This window comes from Ochotona princeps, chromosome 29, assembly GCF_030435755.1.
Source record: "Ochotona princeps isolate mOchPri1 chromosome 29, mOchPri1.hap1, whole genome shotgun sequence".
Taxonomy (NCBI): domain Eukaryota; kingdom Metazoa; phylum Chordata; class Mammalia; order Lagomorpha; family Ochotonidae; genus Ochotona; species Ochotona princeps.
Window position 1 is genome coordinate 6,064,645 of NC_080860.1, and position 21,443 is coordinate 6,086,087.

Genomic DNA, 21,443 nt, shown 5'->3' on the forward strand with positions numbered 1-21,443 from the left:
GATGCACCAGCCAGCAGGGAGCCTTCAGGGGAACAGGCACTGTGATTGTTTCATAGGGACCCCAGAACGCCCCTCCGCCGTCAAAAACAAGGCCAGGACCCCTGGATCTGCAAGCCTCCCTGTCAGTGTCTCCTCCCCAGACCCCTGTGGCTGTAGTGCCGGCTGCAGCTCATCCCGGCCCCTGCTGGCCACTCGTGGTACAGCTCCTGTCGCCCTGGACCTCCCAGCCAGTAGCCAGTTATACAAAACCCAGAAAGGAGTCGTCCTTGGAGACCCTTCCGGTCCTGCCAACCAGTGTTCCCAGCCATTTTGTACTCTGAGGTTTGCACTCCCTCAGCCATAAAGTTGTGACCAGACCCCAGCTTCACCCATGTCACCCAAGCCACTGACTGGTCTGGGCCCCCAGACCCTCAGATTCTGAATCCGTGGCTGGGAAAGCCCAGGAGTACGCATTTCCCACCACAGTGGAATCCAGTGTGAAAGCCACAGCCCACACTCCTGTCTCACTTCCCACTGGGTCAGCCGAGGCTCAGAGACAGGGAGAGAGCTGGGGCCCCAGGGGGTGTGAGTCAGAGGCACCTGCAGCGTGGGGGGGGGGGCGGGGTGCATGGGGCAGAGGGATTCAGACACGAACACCAGAAGGGCCGAGACCATTTAGTGCCTGTCCGGGGCCATCAGGCCACTCGAGCATCGGGAAGTCGGGTGCAGCTGGAGCCAGAAGCTCAGGGCCACCCTGGCCTTGTCAGTGGTGTGGCGGATGGGCTCTCCATCCTGTCCTCTCCAGTCTGATGTGTCCCAAGAAGGAGATGGGCTCAGTGCAAGGCTGGCCCCTAGGAGCGGGCTTCTGTGCCCCACCACATTCTGGCCTTGGCACACAGGGCCAGGTGTGATGCCAGGAGCCTCCAGGTGGGCCACAGCATGGAGAGGTACATGACAGCCACAGGGACACTGCTGCTCCTCAGGGCACCCGGGGGCGGCTCAGGGTAGACCTTCCTTGCTCCTGCAGCTGGAACTCCTCGTGGGCTCTGTCCAATTCTGACAGCACCTCCAGCAGGCGGGCAGCAGCTGCCCTCTGCTGGGCGCCAACAGCAGGACAGCTCCCTGGGAGGAAGAGGAAGGGGTGGTCATGCGGACTCAGCCAGGCCTTCTCTGGGACTCTGGGGCTGCATATTCACCTCGTGCTCGGGAGAGCTGTGTAACACACACACACAGCCTAGGCGGGGTGGGCCCTGCCAGCCCGGGGAAGGGCCTGGGGGCACTGGGGCGGGGAGGCACAGGGATCTGTGAACCCCTTACCTCCCGTGGCACTGGCACCCTTCCCCATGTCTGCCTCAGGAGTCGGATCCATGTTGGGCTCCTCCAGGAATTTCATCCTGGAAGTTGAGAGAAAGACAAGGCTGGTTCCTGATTTTCAGGACACACCATCCTCCTCCTCACCTGCATGGCAGACAGGCAGTCAGCTAAGCCAGCTTCACCTGCCATCATCCGATCTTACCTAAGTTGTAAGTAATGCCCCTATGCTGGTGACCACTGAGGCACAGAGAGCGAAAACAACTGGCCTGAGGTCACACAGCAGGAAATTCAGCGAAGGACGTGAGCCACAGGTCCTCCTTTGCTCCTTAGCACCCCCCGCCCCTCCTCCAGGGCAGACAGTGCCACTTGCTCCATTTTCCAGAAGAGGAAACTGAGCTAGAGGGCTGAAGGTCCCCCTCAAAGGCAGGGGCCGGAACTGAGTCCAGGCAGGTCAGCCCCTGCATCCCAGGAGCGGGGGAAGGGACACATCCCAGGTCCAGGGCAAGCCTAGGAGACTGGGTTTCTGTGTGTAGTGTCTGCATCTGCCCAGGTCCAGGAAAGGAAGAGCCCCAAGGCCCAGCTCTGCTGTGCAGCCCTGGCAGGGTGGACGCCCTGGGGCTGCCTGGCGGGTGCACAATGTAAAGAAGGGAGAGTGGCCACCTGAGCTGGTCCCGCCCCAGCAGCAGCTGCCGGTACACCGTCTGCATCTCGGCGTCGGGGTCCAGTGGGTCACTCCAGTCCCCGAGGGTGACAGCCGAGTGTGTGCGGCTGCACCCTGGAGCTGCGGGAGCGGGGGTGGAGGGACAACCATTAGTTGGCCACAGAGGGCCCCATGGCCCAGCAGGCACTGGGCCCTGACCCTCCTGCCTCCCAGCCCTCTCCTCAAACCTGCCACTACCCTCCCAGCAGTAGCTTCCTGACAGACCTGCTTCACTGCCCCGCTTTCCAATCCCAGGCTCGAGCCTCAGGAGCCTCCACAATCTCCACCCCCCAAAACCCATGCTGTCTCACCCCAGCCTGGGCTCATGCCTGTAACACTGTTGCTCACCCCAAACCCTGCCTCCAACTTCCCTACTTCACACCTGTCCCATTCAGGTCACATTTTAGCAGCACTCGCTCCAGGAAACCCTCCTGGATTCCCCCATCCTGAGGCTGGGTCAAAGGTGTTTTCTGGATTCTCAAAAGCTTCACCTTCACACTGGTAACATGGCATCATGGTTCCCACACAGGTCTGTGTGCCCCTGGGCAGCTGGCACATACTGAGTTCTATTATTATTATTATTATTTGAAGGTGGAGTGCCAGGGCTCAGAGTGATGGCTCATTTGGCTAATCCCCCCTTGCATGGGCCTGGATCCCATAGGAGCACCAGTTTGTGTCCTGGCTGTTCTAGTTTCCATCCAGCTCCCTGGCTGTGGCCTGGGAAAGCAGCAGAGGACGACCCAAAGCCTTGGGACCCTGCACTCATGCAGAAGACCTGGAAGAAGCTCCTGGCTTCGGATCGGCTTGGCTGCAGCCATTGTGGCCACTTGAGGAGTGAACCAGCAGATGCAAAATCTCTCTGTCTCTCCTTTTCTCTGTAAATCTGCCTTTCCAACAAAAGCAAATAAATCTTTTTTTTTTAATTAAAAAGAAGGCAGAGAGACAGAGAGACAGATCTTCTGTCCACTGGCTCACTCCCAAAGGAGCACAGGAACTGAGGCCAACAGCAGCTGAAGCCCAGAGCCCTACAACTCCGTTAAAGTGTCCCCTGGGTGGGCTCTCTCTCAAAGACCCAAGCACTTGAGCCATCACCCGCTGTCTCCTGCATCAGCAGGAGGCTGGAGCTGGGAGTCGAGTTGGGACACGGCCCTGGCACGTTAATACAGGATGTAGGTATTCCAGGGGGGCGGGCATGTCTTAACAGTTGCTGCAAACGCCCACTCCCATGCTGGCAGCCTTGGGTACAGTCGCTCATTCTGATTAGGGACCACTTGCTTGCAGCAGTGACTAAGTGTTCTGTGTAATACAAAACCACAGGGCTGGCACTATACACTAGTGGGTGAAGCAACCGCCCAACAATGCGACATCCCATACAGGCGCCAGTTCAAGTCCTGGCTGCTCTACTTCCTATCCAGCTCCCCGCTAATGGCCTGGAAAAGGCAGTAGAGGAAGATGGCCCAAATGTTTGGGACTCTGCACCCACCGGGGAGGCCCAGAGAGAAGCCATGGCAGCCATTTAGAGTGAACCAGTAGCTGGAAGATCCCCTTTCAAAGAAGTACATCTTCTTAAAAACAATTCTAAAAGGTCTGTTTCCACCCCCATTTCACAGCTGAGAGGCTGAGGCATGACGAGGTCAAGCAAGTTGTCCACAGTTAGCCAAAGAGCTCTGGGGAAGACCGGCCACCTGCTGATGGACAGGAGGGAAGGCAGAGCCTACAGACCACCCGCCTCCTCACCTGAGCGCTCAGTCTGAAGGCAGCAGGTCCAGCGTGCGCTGCGGAAGGCACCGGGGTGGCAGGCAGACAGCTTGTCCTGGTTGGGGGCACTGGCCTTGCGCAGGGCTGACAGCCACTGGTTGAGGTCATTTAGGTTCTGTAGGGGAGGGGAGGTGGAGGGAGGGGAGGTGTCCAGGAAAGGGGGATGAGGAGGAGCCCAGGCACATCCCGCAGCCCTCGATGGGGGAGCCCACCTTGCACTGGAGGTAGGTGGTGTGCAGCGGCCCCGCGCCGTCCCTTGTCACCACCTGCATCACGTGGGGCAGCTGGAAGGCGCCCTCGTCCACGCGCTCCACCGCGCAGATGTGCGATACGGGAATGCAGGACCGAGCCTGGACAAGAGGACACAGGCTAGTGGCGAGGCTGGCCGGGCCAGACCCAGGACAGCTCCCCACGAGCGGTGGAGTCGCCAGCGTAGGGGGCACGCCCCACCTTGTAGGGTCACAAGGGTCCACGCCCAGGATGTGCCCACACTGACACTCGGGCACAGACGCACTGAAGGGCACCGGAGGGTGGGTGTGTGCAGAGGCGGACCCGAGCCCTGAACCTGCAGTTGCTGTGGGGTCTTGGAGTCACGTCCCCTACTCCCGTGGCGTCCCACCTGACCCTCGGTGTTCTTGGAGTAAGACAGGCTCTCCCCGCTGAGCCAGAAGTAGCGCTTCTTGAAGGCGAAGCGCGTGGCCAGGCCAGCGGGTTCCTCCTTGCGCTTCAGCAGGTAACCTTCACGGACAGTCGCTGAAGGAGAGACCAGCGCCCCGGCGGGGCCTCCAACTTCTGGGAAAGGCGAGAAGCAAGGCGGGGTGCTCAGGTGCCCCTGCCCAGGAGGATCTTGGACCTCTGCACCCCAGGAACGAACGCCTCCAGCCCGACATTGACCATCCTCTCCCACCAGCGGGAACTTCAGGCAACCAGCAGGGGGCGCCCTGGAGGCCAGAGCCCAGTCTGCAGGTACACCTGCTACCACCTCATTCAGAGAGCAGGGCTCTGCCAGGGCTCCACGATGCCACAGCCAGGGCTTCCTGGGGCCCCTGTGTGATTTGTACCCACCTGTGTCACGACCTGGGCCTGCATGGTGACAGGTTATGTCTCAGGAAGCCCCTATGCTATGGTCTGGCTCCCACTTCTCTGCTCCCGTCTCAGGGCTGTAGCACGTGCTGTTGTCCACTCAGATCTACCTGCAATCCCCACCCCATCTGTCTGTCTTGTTCACAGCCTCGGCCCTGTCCTGACTCCTGCCTCCTCCTCCCCCTTCTCCTCAACTACAGCCCTGCCCCCAAGAGGGGTGCTTCCTGCCCGACTACAGCCTCCTCCCTGGCTTGGATGCCTGGAGGACAGGGCCCAAGTGCTGTGCGTCTCCAAGTGCTGTGCTTGGCACCGGAGGAGGGAGCTGGATGTGGGAGCTGACCAAGCAGCTGACCCACAGGTGCAGTACTGAGGCTCTCGGGAGGGATAGAGGTCCCGGGAGAGGTCAGACTAGGGCCCCGGGAACTCACCCTCATCCCCCTCCATGTCCACCAGCTGGTCCAGGAAGTCTCTGACGCGTGAGATACTCTGCAGCAGGAACGGGTGCAGTGGGGCCATCCACAGCTCCTTGCCCTGGCCCAGCTGCTGGCCCAGGTTCCCAATGCTCTGCACGGCCTGGAGCAATAGAGCAAAGGCCACCAGGGCCAAGGTCATACACGGGGCAGCCCCTCTGTAAGCCCAGAACAGGGTCCCTCTGGGCACTAGCACGTGCCCTAGGCAGTGTCTGTCCCTGTCTCCTCCGTAGGGAATTTGCACACCCAGGACCTTTGTTCTGTTGCCTCCCAATCCCAGGCTGCACACACACGCCACACACACACACACACACACACACACACACACGACCTGCCCAATCCCTCACGCACACTCAGGACCCCTTAAGCCCCTGTTTGTTGCATCTTTGCACATGATGCTTCATTCATACTATGGTGTACAGAACCACCAGCCTGCCTTTTAACTTCCTTCCCGGAAGCCGGCTTGGGTTTTCAGAACCAATTCCTTCAACCTGTGGGAGAAACACTAGCAGCACATCTCAGCAGGGGTCCTTCGGGTCTTGGCGTCGCCTTACATTCCTCTGCCGCCAACCACCCCCCACCCCTGGCTGAGAGCCCCCAGGACATGAGCCCCCACGGCCCCGGCACCTTGGCAAGCAGCAGCAAAGAGCGGCTGGTCTGGGGGTCCGCGTGCTGATCCCAGACATCAAACAGCTTCGGAGTGAGGACGGCCGGCGCAAAGAATCGCAGGAAGAGAAAGCAGCTGATGGCCAGGTACCTCACGTCCTGTGGGGTGGTAGGAGGGAACAGCAGTGAGAGGGGGGCCTCCGAACCTCCTCCCCAAGTGGGGAAGCAACAGCATCAAAAAACCAAAAACTGGAGTCAACAGCCCTAGTGGGTTTTTGCTTCCCCATACTTCCCCCTGCCCCACTGGGTGGTCCCACCTGTGCCCCTCCCCAGCCTCAGCCTCCCCCTGCCTCCCCTCCCCCGCCCCCGCGCACCTGGTGCTCCGCCTGAGGAAAGTACTCCTCCACACCCTGGTGCAGCTGCTTGAAGACGAGGCGCATGGTGGGTGGGCAGCGCCCTACGGAGCCCACGATGGCGTCCACGATGGGTCCCAGGTAGCCGGTCAGCAGCCCCAGGCTTGTCTCCCGCACCTGCTCCTCCGAGGGTGTGCCCTTGAAGGAGATCCTCCTGGGGAAGGGAGTGTGGCAGAGTCCCTCAGAGTCGGAGCAGAGCAGCCACGGCTCAGAGCTTCCCCCTCCCGCCCAGCCCCCTCAGCCTGGGTGGCCTCCCTCCCAGCCAGCCGCTTCCTGTGGCTTAATCACAGCTCTGGCGCTGGCGTGGCGGCATGGCATAGAAAGCTGCTGCCCGAGATGCTGGCCTCCCTTAGGGACACCAGTTTGTGTCTCTGCTAATCGTCTCGGAAAACAGTGGAGGAAGGCCCAAAGCCTTGGGACCCTGCCTCTATGTGGGAGACAAGCTCAGTTCTGGCTGTTGTGGGTGTTTGGGGAATGAGCCAGCGGATGGAGTGCCTCTCTTTAACTCTGCCTTTCAAATGTTTAAAGAAATTTCTAAACATACCACACACACACAGCTTATTTCCACCCCCAAGACCCACCAGACATGCACCCCGACCCCAAGGCCCTGCTGGCAACTCTCAGGGTCTCCCTCCTCCCCGCATAGCGTCCCCTTCTCTGTCACGACCTGGTGGCTGTTACAGGCCCTTCCCTGCCATCCACCTCTTTGGGGGCTGCAGTAACTGTATCTCCGTGGAAGAGGAAGGGTAGCAGTCACATGTTTCCTGCTGCAGTCCCACTCTCCCCCCAAGCCTGGCCCGCACAAGCCGCTCAGTGCGGGCATGACCGAGCAGCGTCTTCCTATGCCCTCATCTCCATCTCTCTCCTTGGCGTGAGGGTCTGCCTTGCTCAGGCCCAGCCTGAAGACTCCATGGGAACCCGGTCGCGCTTCCCAGACCTTCCCCACTAAGCCCGACTGTTCCCATCTAACAAAGAGACAGGTTTTAAGAAATCACCTGCAGAGGCAAGAGCAGAACTCAGGGCTGCCTGTTGCAGCATCTGCCCACTTCTGGTTCCTGTGTCCCTGGCCCAGCAAAGGCCTCAGCTCTTGCCCCCGTATAGACGCCACCTGCCTGCTCACTTTATAGCATGCTGGCTGGGTGACTTTGAGCAGCTGGCTTCTGAGTATTCCCACCAGACCTCGGAGGGCCCGAAGGGATGAGCCAGGCCCTCAGACACGGTGGACTGCCCAGGCAGCTGGCTCTTACAGCCCCAGTAGAACAAGCCCACCCAGGCTCCACCTGGAGTAGAGAAGGTTCTGAGTAGCAAAAAGGGCAAATTGCCTGGCAGGGCTTGGCCTCCAGGCTATGCTGCTTCCTCCTGGCCTGGCCCAAGGTTCCAGGCAGGTTCCCAGCCCCCACATGGCCTCAACACCACCACACCACAGTCATAAAGTATCAGGCCCTGGGTGCCCTGGTACCCTGGTTAAGACGCCACCATGTGTTCCTGTACTCCGTGTAGAGGACCTGGGTTTAGCTCCTGCTGCCATGCACACACTTGGATGGGGACCCAGATTTGGCCTGTCCCAGGTTCAGTCCCTGAGGGCATTGAGGAAACGAACAAGGAGAATGGAACCATTCTTTTTGTCTGTCTCTTTCTCACATTTTACGTCTCTCAAATAAACAAATGCATTATGCAGGAAATAACTGAGATTCTGGACCAAGTAGCCACCACCCAGCAACAAAATGCATGTGTCTTGGGCCCTAACAAGTGAGGCACAGGGAGGCCACTGGTCCACCAGGGGGAGCAGGGCTGGGGTTTGAAACCAGGGAGCCCCATGGCTGAGCCCTGCCCTAAGGCACTGCACCACACAGTTCAGGAAGCCAGAGCCCCCAGATCTGCCCAAAGCCGTTCAACCTGCAGCCCGTGGGCGGGGCCTAGGAGGCCGGCCCCGCCCTCAACCCGGCTCACCTGGCCCGGCCCAGGTCCATCTTACAAGGGTCCAGCTCCATGTACTTCTTCTCCTCAAAGACTCGGCTGATCACAGGCTTGAGGACCTCGTGCAGGTAACGCATGCCCACGAGCTGCGGGCAGGGGGCGCTGAAGGCAGGGCCAACGTGCTGGGAGCGTGGTGGTGAGAGGGGTGTGGGGCATCCATGCAGGGAGCACCCAGCAGCTGAGCGGAGGCCCGGCCAAGCGCCAGCACTCAGCATCAGCTAGGCTACTCTGAGGCCAGCCAATCGCTGGGGTACAGGAAAGCTCTGGGCAGGGGTTCCCCCAGGAAGGGCCCGCTGTACTCACCTTCATAAACTGTTCCATGGACTTGGTGGCCAGGGAGTTAGAACGGAAGAGGGTGTTGGGGTCAGCTGGGAGGAAGGGAAGTGTTTGCTGGGATCCAGCTGGACCCATGCATCTGAGGCACAGGGAACAGGGCGGGGCACGATTCTTCCAGCCCTGATAGTCAGCGGGATCTGGGACCCCCAGTCACAATACAGAGGCCCGGAGTGTCCGGGGTCCCACAGCTCATGAGGAGCTAACCAAACCACCCTTGACTATGGTATGGGGGTATAAAGCACCAAGCTGCTGGCAGACACGAGCCCCTGCTCTGTCCTGGGGTCCCCAGCTCTTCTCCCAGCCCCTTTCCTGCAGAACATCATCTGAGAGGGACAGCCAGGGGTTGCAACGGACGCTCACCGGTCCTAGCCATCTCCCGCCGGGTGAGGTAGTCCAGAAAGGGCACAGCCAGGCCCTGGCCCAGAAAGAGCTTCACCAGTTTGGTGGCCAGGTCCTGGCGGCAGTCCCCCAAGGTCAGTTCCTCCAGTATGGCCAGGGGGCTAGTGATGTCCTCCTGGCCAGGAACTTGGGATCAGAGAAGTGCCCTGGAGCTAGGGAACCTCAAAGCAAGAGGGGCTCCCCAAGAGAGTGAAAGGCCCGCCCCCACCCAACATGCACCTCTGAGGGTCGCAGCACAGACTCCACAAGCAGCCGCATGAGAGGCTGGTAGTACGGGGACGGTAGGATGCGGTCCTCGGTCAGGCGGACCTTCAGCCGCAGGGCTCCCAGGGACCCCCTGAATGGAATCAGAGTACAGGTGAGGGAAGGAGGTCCCTGTGAGTCGATGCGGAGAACCCAGACAGGCACGGACAGGTGCACACAAAAGAACAGGTGCGAGCAGAGGTTGACAGGTGTAAGCAGACGGGGGCAAGTACAGGCCAGTGTGGTGGGTGTGGCCAGTGGACACAGGCGTGTCCAGGAAACAATCAGTGCGAACAGGAAGGAAGGGTGTCATCAGATACGGGCAAGAATGGATACGGGCAGGTGTGAACTGATACTGACAGCATAAACCATGAGGTCGGCACAAACATGGGTGGGATTGCAGAGTAGAGGGAAGTGAACAGGTGTGGAAGGACCCAAGTTCAGGACACACATCTGCCAGTGTAAGCTGCCAGGTTGGCACGTGGGCAGTGAATGCAACTGGAGACACCTGACAAGGTATGTTTGCAGAACGCATGAGTGTACGGCTGAATGGGCTGGTCTGGTGACACCTTGTGAGCCAGCCCAGGCACCCGTGAGGACTTGCTCACAGACGGAACACAGCCATCCCTCCACACCCACAGTTACCCAGCATCCTCCTGGGCTCCGGGGAAGGGCAGCAGGCGGAACCAGCCGTCGGGCGGCTTCTGCCGGAGAGCTTGAGGGGAGAACTCCACCTGAATGGAAGTAACAACAATCCAGACCCCACAGGGTGGCTGTGAGGGTATGAGCTGGAGGAGCACGGAAGGACCATCCTGTGTGCCCGTGTGCCAGGACAAGGCTCCTAGCCCAGCCTGAGGCGCAGGCAGATTCCTGTACCTGCGAGTCTCCACTTCCCCACCTGCACAGCGCGCCATCACCAGGGCCTGGTCAGTGCACCTGCCCTTTGGAACCCCAGGATGCCCAGCCCCTTCCCACTCTTCCTTTTCTGCCTCCCCACCACACCTGCCACAGGGGAGGCACTGGGAAGCCACGGAGGGTGGCACAGGGAAGGACACTCACCATGCCCAGGAAGTCGTTCTTGCCCACCATGTCCCAGTCCCAGAGCTCCACCCGCAGAGGGGCCGGGGCTCCCGGCGTCTCCTGCAGCTCCAGCACTTCATCCCAGTGTGGGAAGCGCGTCTTCTTGATGGTCTGGGGCCAGGCCAGGGAAGACAGGGTCAGTGAGGAAGAAAGTGGAGAGGATCCACCCCTACCCACTGACCCTACCCCTTCCCCTGCCGCGGGGTCCTGCCCGGCACCCCACCACTCACCGATGTCTCCACACTCTGGCTGCCCCAAAACACCCGTGCAAAGGGGTCTGATGTACCGGAGATGTCCCGCGGGGCCAGGTCCCTAGAGCCAGGTGAGCAAAAGGATGTGGGGCCAGGACCCAGGCTGGGCCTTGCCAAGTTGAAGTTCAGCGACAGCAGGTAAGTCACCACCAAGAACACACACAGGTCACACAGCAGGGCCTGGATCGGAGTCTGTTCCAATTCATTTCTCTCTCTCTTTCTTTCTTTCTTTCTTTCTTTCTTTCTTTCTTTCTTTCTTTCTTTCTTTCCTTCTTTCTTTTTCTTTCTTTTTTTCTCTTCCTTCCTTCCTTCCTTCCTTCCTTTTTTAAAGATTTGTTTTCATTGGAAAGGCAGATTTACAGAGAGGAGAGAGATCTTCCATTCACTGGTTCATCCCCCAAATGGCTGCAATGGCCACAGCTGAGCTGATCAGGGAGTTTGGGCCTGATTCCAGGTCTCCCACATGGGTACAGGGTCCCAAAGGTTTGGGTCACCCTCTGCTACTTTCCTAGGTCATGAGCAGGGAGCTGGATGGGAAGGGGAGCTTCTGGGACATGAACCGGTGCCCATATGGGACACTGGCACTTGCCAGTACAGGATTAGTCTGTAGAACCACTGCACCAGCTCCAGCTCTACTTCTCATCCCAGCCTCCTGTTAATGCATGCCCAGGGAGGCAGCGAACGTTGACTCAGAGAGTTGGGCCCCTGTCACCCACAAGCGAGTCCTGGGCAAAACTGCTGGCTCCCAGACAGCCTGGCCTGGCCTTAACTGTGATGGACGTTTGAAGAGGGAGCCAGCGACTTGGAGAACTCTGTCTCTTTGTCTCTCAAAGTGACAGAAGGCCCATGCCACTGGTTCCCAAGGAAATGATCTGGTCCACCCGCAGGGTCAGCTGTCTGTCTGTCCAGCCCCAGGGTCTTCAGCCTGCCTCACACCATCCCCTGTAGAGATACCGGGATGAGGAAACCAAAGCACAGGAAGTCATTAGGGGAAGGGAGGGTTGCCCATGTCCAGAAGACCCTCATGGCGAAAGGTACCTGCAAGGGTGTGAGGCCTGGCTCTGCACCCACTAACCAGGCAGCTTCAGGAAAGGTCACTTTGCCTCTCTGACCCTCAGTCTCCTCATCTGGCAAATGGGCATAACAACAGACCAAGTGCACAAGGTCCAGGTTTCCAGGAGACAGAAGGTTTAGGAGACTCTGCACCGCACTGGCAGGTGGCAAGGACTTGGCTCATTCATTCACTCATTCACTCACTCAACAAACACTGCAGCCCACACCCCACCTGGGACCCAGGAAGAAAGTGGAACCCTCTGCCCCTGGTTGCCATGACAGTCCCATCCTAGGCAGCTTGCCCAGCCTCCTCCCTAAAGTCGCCAAATCCAGGGACTACATTCCTCCTCCATCCCGCAGAGGGTGGGGGGCTGCTTGCTTTCCCCTCCTTCTCCCTTCCCCCTTCCCCCTCCTCCCCAGCCCAGGCTCCACAGCCTTCTGTGGTTTCCTAGGAGCTGGCCCAGTTGCTAAGCGACAGCAGTTGGTCCCTTGCTTGTTTGCAAGGATCCCACACAGCGCTGTGGCTGGGGAAGGGACTGTGGGCCCAGAGAAGGCAACGACCCCTGGCCCACGCTCAGTCCTTGAGCCGGTCCCCTGCCTCCCTCTCACTCTAGGGTCCCTCTTGAACCCAGAGTGGTGGGGGAGGGATGTGATATGGGAGGTAGAGCTCTAGAGGCAGCGGAAAAAACAGAGAAGGCAACGAAAGGGGTGACGGTCACACAGCAAGTCAGGAACTGAGATTATGCCCAGCCTGGGTGAGGGCTGGAAGAGTGGGAGGCGGGGAAAAGGTGGAAAGGGTTGAGGAAGGGAGGAAATGAGGGAGGGCAGATAGTATAGAGGGAGGGGTCAGGACCGCAAGGACGAGGAGAGCTCCCTGAGTTGTGGTGCACCTTGGGGCTCGTCTTCCTTCTGGTGTCTTCCGCACAGGCCTGCCGCTGCCCCTGCCCCATGCCCAGCCTCTGAGCCAACAAACCCGCTTTTCTGCCCACTGCAGTCTTGTTGAATCTCCTGCACACTCACTTGCTGGGTCGTCCTGAGTGGCTCAGGGTTTGCTGCCCCGCCCCTTGGAACTCAAGGAGGAGTTGGCTGGTGCCTTGCGGTATAGAAATTTGCAGTCCCATAAACCACAGTGAGAAACGCCCAAAGCCCAGACAACAGGTGGGACCTAGGGGAACCTGCAATTCCCTGGCCTCCCTGCCTCCGTTGTAAGCGTACCTGGCCTGCAGCACGTGGCAGCGCAGCCGACGGCCCCGCACGTCTTCCTGCACCTGCACGGCCAGGCGCACCTCGCCCTGCACCTCAGCGTCTGGGTCCACCCGGCTCAGGTTGATCCAGCTGTCAATGCCTGCAGGGCACACTCATTTTGCACCTGCCACGTCCTGGGCACTGCGTTTACACACCCTCAGACCCTCCACATGCTGCGTTCCCCCACCCTCCCACTCTGAACACACTGTGTTCATACACATGCTGTGGACACGACCATTTCTTAGACCTCTAAGTGGCTCCATTGGCAAAGAAGTTGAGAGGCCCAGGGTGGCAGACTATTGCCCATGACCCCACGGCTCGTGAATGACAGAGCTATAATTTGCAGGGAGTCCAAACAGTACTCTTTGCCACACCTGACCAGCATCCCCATCCTATATGTACAGAATTCCCACCACCAAACCACAACTCGGTAAGCCCTCAAAGGACCTCGCCTGCCCCTCTCAACATCCCATTCACCGTAGCTGTAGGCTGTGAGCTTGCAGCCCACTTGGTGGTCCCTTTGAGCGTGGCCTGCCTTTTTGCCTCTAAACTTCAGGGCTGTATCTTTGACATTCTAGTTTTACCCTAGCATGTTCAGATAAGGACATTTTTTACTCTGCTGAGTACAGACTGTACTTCTTTAACTCTATTTGAAACATAGAGAGAGAGAGAGAGAGAGAGAGAGAGCGAGCTCCCATCTGCAAGCTCCTTCCCCAAATGCCCACGGAAGCCGAGGCTGGGCCAGGCTGAAGCCAGGGACCTGGAGCTCCCTCTGGGTCTCCCACGCAGGTGGTAGGGCCCCACCACAGCCTCTGCTTCTGAGGGCACACATTAGCAGGAAGCTGGGACTTAATCGCAAGTCCTCCACCAGTATGGAATAGATGCAAGCCTTCCAAGTACTGCTTCAGCAACAGCACCAAATGCTTGCCCTCCTTGTATTTTAAAAAGGCAGAGAGAGAGATCTTCCGTCTCCTGGGTCAATCCAGGGCTGGGCCTGCCTGATTCTAGAACTCCATCCTAGAACAGGATCCTAGAACTCCATCCAGGTCTCCTCCCATGGGTGGCAGAGGTCAAGAAGTTGGAACACCCTCCTATGCCTTCCCAGGCAAATTAACAACGACTGATCCAGCCCTGGCTGCTGCAGCCATTCAAAGGGGATGCTGGTGGATGGACAACAGCTTGCTAGCTCGCTCTCTCTCTCACTTTGCTTTCCAAATACATTTTTAAAAGTTTCTGAGTTTCTCAAGGCCATGGGTGGGTAGTCTTTAACGCACACAGCAAGTGACTCAGGAGCGACCCTCTCACCTCGGGGGTCGGCCACGATCGCATCCCTGCTCAGCGAGATCTTGCCGATGATGTCATCATGCCTGAGCCAAAGAGGGCAGGTGAGGGCCAGAGGCCAAAGCTTCCCACCTGGCCATGCATGGAGTGCCAGGGGCAGGCGGCCAGGGATGCGACCTCCACTTTCCGCATCCATCCCCCACCACCTAGGCTTGGGACCCCCTGCCCCCGCCACACACCCAACGGTGTCCTCGTCCAGCACGTAGAAGGCCAGGTGGTGGAAATCCCGCGGCAGGTGCACCGTGTACTCCTCACCCCAGAAGGGGCTCAGGCTCCGCCAAACAGTCGCTGTCCTGCCAAAGGGCACACACGGGCTGGGGCTGCTGGGGCAGACAACTGGACACACACACATATCCACAGGACCACAGACCCCTCTCCTAGGAGCACACACACACCCCAGAGATGGACATACCCACTTAATCACCATAACCCCTCAAGGCAGGCTCTCTTATCTTTCCAATTGTATAGGTGAACAAATCGAGGTACAGTGGTCAACACACACACCTACACACACACAGTCCTACACAGACATTACACCAGTGCAACCAAGGACCCAGGTCCACACACAGAGACCCACAGGGACCCGCAGATGGGGACACACACTGAGACAGAAACACATTCACACATGCACAGGCTCATTGTCATGCCCTCGGAAGTGTCTAGAAACATGGCCCTGTGTGCTTGCAGGAGGCTTGTTCCGTGCAGACAGACAAGGAGAAAGCAGACAATCATACAGGGAGAGAGCCATGTGTGCATTCACACACACACACACACACACACACACACACACACACACACACACTCTTTGCCCAGACCGTGGCTGAGTCAGGGCTGTGCTCTGCAGGCCAGGGGCTTTGCTACTGTCCTGGAGCCCTCTCCATGGGCAGGTGTCCTGCCTTAGGACACCGTGGGAGAAGCCAGGTGATGGAGTAGGGGGATAGCTCAGTGGCACCTGGTTGGGTTTGGGGTGGGCGTGGTGGTGAAGAGGGGGAGACGGAGCTAGCTGGACCGAAACGGGGAGACGATGGGGATGGGAGATCTAGAAGTCTGGGCTGGCATGTGTAAAGGCCTTGAGGCAGTACAAGTGTGCCCAGTGTGATTAACAAACAAGAGTGCCGCCGGCGCCCAGGAAGTCAGCAAGGCCCGAGCTCGTGGGGCAGACACAGGAAGGTGGGGGACCAACACAATCTCAGCAGTCGGTTCCACATACAGCAGCTCTGCTTTGGCACTCTGAAGTCACACTTCCTGTTCCCCGGCAGGAAGCAGAATCTACCTTACACACCCACATGTCTGTCGGCAAGGTTGGGTTTCCTCCTGCTGCTCCCTCCCTCCTCTCTCCACCCCCTCCCCTAAGACACACCCACATACATATCCCTGCCCAAGGCCACCACATCACACAAACCTGCTCTTCTTCCCACCCAGAGAGTCCCCCAGGCTTCACAAAGTCTGAGCGAGGAGGCTCCACGTGGCCCAGAGAGGGACAGCAAGCACCCTGAGGTCCCAGAGCCAAGGGGCTGGCATCACAGAATGGGGTGAGGGGGCGCCAGAACAACAAGGAGGGCCAGTGGTGCCATGATTCCCCTCCCCAATGCAGGTTCCCCTCCCCCAGCTCCCAGCCCATCTGCATCAGGAGCATCCTGAATCCTCCTGTCTCCATAGGAACCAGGGCCTCCGCTGCCCAGCCTGCGGGGGTGGGTGCCAAGCACGGCCCAGCCCCATACCCCTCTCCAAGACTCCTTCACATTTGCTCTCAGGGGCACTGGGGTGCCCAGCCAGGCAGGCAGGGGCATGGGTGCTCCCATGCCTGTGTTGAGGAACGCACACATACCCACTGACCCACACTCTCACAGGGACTGCCAGGCACACACGCCAGCCCTGTGACACCCCCACACTCACTCACCAGCAGGTCCAGCTGGCCGAACACACCAACCCCCCACCCTCCTACTACCCCCTCTCCGCAAGCCCTGGTGCCCGCAGCACCCAGCAGGCCCGGAACCAGCCAGTCCAGCCAAGCGTGAGATGCCCACCCCCGGGGAGGCCGCCGTGGGCGGGGCCAGCTGGCAGCCGCTGAGTCAGTCCTGGGCAACCAACAGGGACATCACTGGGTCCTTGGGGAGAGGCGTCCGGTTGGACGGTGGGGCTGGATGTGGTGAGGAGCTGGCAGCCCCAAATTCAGGTCCCAGGAACCCTGGGCTCCAACGCATGCACCATCAGGTGCATCAGGCCCCCCATTCCCCTCAGTGGGCAACCAGTGTCCCCAATTCCTCTGTCCAGTGAGCATCCCGCTCTGGGCCATGCCAGGCCCAGCATCTCCTGGCCTCACCTGGCCACCACCTCATCGTCCACTTTGACCAGACAGTAGGGGTCACTGCTTCCAGACCTGTGGGAAGAGGACATAAGGAGAAGGCTATGAGGCTGCAGCCACTGTCCACCCTCCCTGCAAAGACAGGGCAGACCAGGTTCACAGAGGGCAGGAGAATCGCCCAGGGCCACACAGCAGGCCCAGGGAAGAGACGGGACCTCAGGGTACCTGCAGGAGACAGCATCATGGCCCAGGCCACCCACACACCCACCCATCAGGGACCTGACCCACCACATCACCCACTGCTCTGGAAATTTCCACCCAGAGGAACTGGACCTGGAGTTCCCAGGAAGTGGGGAGCCCTGACTCGCCAAGAACCCAATGCAGCGTTGAAGGGGAGGGTGTGCGTTAGAGTTGTCAGTGCCATGGCCAGCCACCTTGGCATCAGTTTCTCTACTCAGTCAGCGGGGCTGTCACCAGCACACACCCCTCCTAGCACATGGAGGGGGTGGCAGGGATCAGACCAGAAGAGGGGCTCAGAGTCCTCTCCCACTAGGGACACACTGACTCCCCCCGGCTTCTCCTTTCGGTGGGATTTCCTGGACAGGGCTGACTCCCCTTTGCCCCCAGCCCCAGCCTGCCTGTTCTTTACGAGCCAACGGCCCCTGCCCGCATCCAAATGTTCTGCCCACCCCATCCCTGCCATGACTCTGTCTCTGCCATCCCCTCTCCACATTGGTGACAGATCCACTGGGAGAGGGCTGTAAGCTCCAAGTGTCAGCTCCAGCCTCGGTTTTGTCCGGGTGAGCCCGACCCTTGGTTTCCCTCTCTGCACCCCTCACCTTGGACACTCTGGCTGGGGTCCCTCAAGTCTCCCAGCTGGTTTATACTGAACATGGTGCCTTGTTGCTTGGCCTGCAGCTCTGCCTCTGAGTCCCTTCCCCAGCAGGTGGCCCAAACCAACTGTCCTCCCTCAGGGTCCACCTTGACCCTGTAGATGTAGGAAACCCCAACAATGTCAGCCACTTCAGTGCAGGTTCGGGCGTCAGGCTGGCTGGGATCCCAGCCCGCACAGGGCCCCCGTGGGAGCCCAGCTCAGCAGGCCAACACCAGGGTACTGACGCACAACGGCCTTATCTAGCTCCCATCAAGTGGGGTTGCCAGGGAGGGAAGAGGTGGCCCCTTCCAGGACCTGGCCTCTCCCACGGTCCCCACTGCAGCCCAAGCAGGGGGAAGAAGCAGCCCTCCTCAGCCATCTCCACCCCAGGCTGGTTTGTGGCGCAGAACTAGGCAGGATCATCATTTTCCCAGATATACCATGGAAATGCCAGGAGGACCCAAACGTGAACTAGCCTGAAAGTGAGCGAATGCTCAATGGCGCTATTACTGATAATAGTACCCTCTCCCTCGCCACCCCCACAGCCTCACCCCGTCTCCCCGAGAATGGAACTGCGGGAATGCATCCCACAGACACGGGAACCTCAGCAAGCTGGGCTGAGTCCCCTGGGAGAAGGAAGCGGAGAGCCAGGGGTACCTAGGCAGGGTAGCTGGGACCAAACAGCTCCTTGTTTTTGCTCTGGGGCGTGGCCCACCCCAGAGCTGAAGGATCGATCGGGGAGAGGCGGCCAAGCCAGGCAGGAACCTGGTGAAGCTCAATCACCTGCCACCTACTCAGAATCTTCCAGCCGGGACTGGTGGGACAGCGACCCCTCTCTGGCAGGGATCCCTCTGTGGCCAGCAGCTGGCCTGGGCTCCCTACCCTCACCACTCCAGACTTCTCCCCCCACCCCCCGGGGCTCTAAGGGACTTCTCAGAGAGAGGGTGACGGCAACGGGTTCTCTGCTTGCATCTCAGGTGTGTGTTTATTTGGGGAAGCTGATTAAGACCCAGTCGCTAAAATTGCTCTCAACAGCTCCCCCCTTCCCTGCCCGCCACCGTCACAGCTGCAGTGTTGGGGGCGGGGGTGTCGGCAGTCAGCTGAGCACTGGATGGGAGCCAAGTGCAGGTCCCCCCTGCACGTTCCTGCTCACCTGGTCCGCAGGTAAACCCTAACATGTGCTCCACCCTCACAGCACGGTGTGAGACCCTGGCCATCCCGAGGGAGACTGTTGCCTGAAGCTCCCACTGCCCAGACAGGGCCAACGGAGGCCCAGAGAGCACCAGCAGGTTCAAGGTCACAGAGCAGATGTCCACACCTGTCCCCAGTGCTGACGCTCTCAGGGCCCCTGCTGGGTTCCCCGCCAAGCACTTGGGGTAGAGGGGAGAGAAAGGAGACCCTCCCATCCTGCTCATTCAACAAATGCAGATTCAGCCTTGAGGGGAAGCAGGGCCAGGGAAGGGGGTTGAGGGGAGCCCCAGGGTTCCCCACCCTCCGCCCCCCTCACCCCCCGCCAGCGGACCTCTCAGCAGCCACCTACAGCCTGCACTGGCCTTGACAACCACAGGGGACTCAGGGCAGCCAGTCAGTAGGACCACCACCTGGGAACCCACTGCAGCCCAGAGCCCCAAACGCAGAAGCTGCTGGCCACATGTGCAGCCTCCCCAAGGGTCCCTGGGTAGGAGCCCCACTCAGGCTTGGAGAAACCTCACCTCTCTCCCCTGTCCCCTGCACACCCCTCCCATGCTACCTTCAGCCCTGGAAGACACCCCCTCTTTAGGTTTGGTGGTGGGGGACCAACACACCCCCTCCGGGGGCAGGGCGGGGCATTTACCGAGTCTGGGCACCGCACCACCACCACCACCAGGACAGCAGCAGGCATGGGCCCTCTCACGCCGGGTCTTGGACGAGCATCTCCCGGGCCCGCACCCCACCCTACCCTGCCTCTGACCCGAACCCAGGGCACGCGGGATACGGCCCTCGCTCTCCCGAGAGGGGTGGGGAGGCACTCACACGTCCTTGGCAGGCAGCGCCCGGCCCTCGACCAAGCGGATGTTCAAAGAGCTGCTCTTGGCCATGGCGTCCAGCCCCAAACTTTCCGGCTGGAGGGCAGCACCGGAGGAGCACCTACATGTCACCAGCTGCGGACCCGGCGCCCTCCCGGCTTCTCCGCGTTGCTGGGGCGCGACCCGCGGAGCTGGACGGCAAGGAGCAGGTGCAGGTGCCGGGAGAAGGGACGCGCTCCCGGGCGCCACAGGTAGGAGCGGCGCTCAGAGCAGGCAGCGCGCGCACGGGGGGCCCCCCACCGATTCCTGCCTTGGCGGCTGCGGCGCGGGGCGGGCAGGGGGAGGGAGACGGCAGCCCAGGGCCCTCCCCCGATCCCCGCCTCCCGCGGGGTCCCCCCTCCCGCCCTCGGACCCCCCGCGCGCGCCCTCTGCCGGAGCCCCAGGCTTGGCGGGGCGCGCGGAGACTGGCACTGCCAGGTGGGGCGGAGCCGCGGCTGCCGGACACCGTCCGCCCTTTTGACAGCCTGCCACCCCCTCCCCAGCACGTGCGCGCCTTGGTGGCCGCTGCCCACCTTCCAGCCGCCCCCTAAGGCCCCGTCCCCGGCTGTGTCCGCGGTCGGCAGCAGAGGTCGCTGAAGAGCCAGTCACACCTGCCCGAGGGGGAACGCAGCCTGGAACATCTCCTTCCTGGGAAAGTCTTAGAAGCGTGAGTGAAAGCAGCTCCCGCGTCACGGGGCTGGCAGTGCGGGGGGGTGGCGAAGGGAGAGGGGCGGTCCAGTCACGTGCAATGTTTGAGCGCCTGCTGCGTGCCGGGCCCTGCCCTAAGCCTGTCACCCCGGGGTTGTCGCATTTTCTTGCTGGCAATAATTGTGTTGAAGTTGCCCCCATTTTGTGGATTAAGAAACTGAGGCTCATAGGAGTTCGATGAGTTGGCAGAGATCTGCAGGTACTAACCGGTTGGTCCTTCTGAGGTCTAGCTGGGCAATTCTGTGTCCACGTGGCCTTAGCAGAGCCACTTGATGCTGCCGGGCCTCAGCTGGGATACTGTGGTGCCGGTCCCCAAGGGGCTGGAGGTAATTCAATGAGGTAAGGCAGCAGGGAAGGCAGGATGGAAAGTGTCATTGTATTGTTCCCTTATACAAATTGTATTAAATACAAATTGTATTAAATACAAAGAAAACTTAAAAAATAAATGAATGAAGGAGAAAAATGAGATAAGGCGGACTAAGGTCTCAGAACAGCAGTGGAAGCCTGGCGCTGTGGGCAGCGGGTGAATCCACGCTCTACAGCGCTGGCATCTCATATGGACACCAGTTTGAGTCTCAGCCACCCCACTTGTGAGCTATGGGGTGATCCAGCTCCTGCTAATGCGCCTGGCAAGGCAGTGAGAGATGACCCGAGGCTGGGGCTCCTCCACCCACCTGGGAGACCCCGAAGAAGCTCCTGGCTCCATTGTGGTTGTTTGGAAAATGAACCAGCTGATGGAAGACGTGCACACACACACACCATGATTGTGCCTTTCGGGTAAATAAAATAAATCTTAAAACACAGCAGTAGATACCTCGCAAGCTCCTGGAAGGGTGTCACTATTGGTCTTGACCAAGGCATGCCTCAAATGGCCCCTGCCTTATGTGTCCTGTTCAAGTTTTCAATGAGTGACTCCGGACCAGAAGGGCCTGGCCTCAGGCGGACACTGGCACATTCTGCCACTCTCCGTGAGCTTGGTGTTGACCTGGATAAGGGCTCTGAGAAGGGCTGGCGCCAGTCCTGACTCACTTGGGTCAGCCCAGGGCTGGGCACGCGTGGGCAGGCTGTGAGTGACAGCAGCAGCTGGCACCCAGACTGTTGCTACAGCCCTGCCCTACCCTGCTGCAGGCTCTGAGAGTCAACTTCCCCATTTCCCACCCTGAATCCCCCCAACTCAGCAGCCCAACCAAGCAAGTCTCAGTTTCCCCATCTGAGAAATGGATCCAACAGAACACTCCAAGGAGGTAGAAATATTGCAGCATC

General features: G+C 59.8%; 1 protein-coding gene across 3 annotated transcripts; it reads right to left on the reverse strand.

Moving 5' to 3' along the window:
- Positions 1 to 641: 641 nt before the first annotated feature.
- Positions 642 to 19,737, reverse strand: RASAL1 (RAS protein activator like 1). 3 transcript variants are annotated; one of them, XM_004595373.2, is made up of 21 exons: positions 19,441 to 19,737; positions 16,572 to 16,628; positions 14,428 to 14,541; positions 14,213 to 14,274; positions 12,878 to 13,007; positions 10,589 to 10,670; positions 10,338 to 10,469; positions 9,924 to 10,012; positions 9,255 to 9,372; positions 8,997 to 9,150; positions 8,604 to 8,668; positions 8,274 to 8,386; positions 6,285 to 6,477; positions 5,932 to 6,069; positions 5,263 to 5,407; positions 4,371 to 4,543; positions 3,964 to 4,101; positions 3,731 to 3,866; positions 1,954 to 2,074; positions 1,297 to 1,373; positions 642 to 1,101 (listed from the first exon to the last, which is right to left on the reverse strand). In XM_004595373.2, exons 1-21 carry the CDS (start codon positions 19,503 to 19,505, stop codon positions 959 to 961), a joined length of 2,445 nt encoding a protein of 814 aa, XP_004595430.2. In that variant the 5' UTR covers positions 19,506 to 19,737; the 3' UTR covers positions 642 to 958. The 3 variants fall into 3 exon arrangements, with proteins under 3 accessions (XP_004595430.2, XP_058512730.1, XP_058512731.1); XM_058656747.1 differs by lacking the exons at positions 12,878 to 13,007; positions 14,213 to 14,274; positions 14,428 to 14,541; positions 16,572 to 16,628; positions 19,441 to 19,737 and adding an exon at positions 11,762 to 11,879; XM_058656748.1 differs by lacking the exons at positions 10,589 to 10,670; positions 12,878 to 13,007; positions 14,213 to 14,274; ... (1 more) ...; positions 16,572 to 16,628; positions 19,441 to 19,737 and having other exon boundaries at positions 10,343 to 10,453.
- Between the last annotated feature and the right edge of the window lie 1,706 nt (positions 19,738 to 21,443).

Coding starts and splice junctions, on each gene's coding strand:
- RASAL1 (XM_004595373.2), bottom strand. CDS start 19,505: ATGGCCAAGAGCAGCTCTTTGAACATCCGCTTGGTCGAGGGCCGGGCG. Junction 16,629..19,440: donor GCGCTGCCTGCCAAGGACGT/GTGAGTGCCTCC, acceptor CTCTTCCCACAG/GTCTGGAAGCAGTGACCCCT. Junction 14,542..16,571: donor GACGATGAGGTGGTGGCCAG/GTGAGGCCAGGA, acceptor GCCCTTTGGCAG/GACAGCGACTGTTTGGCGGA.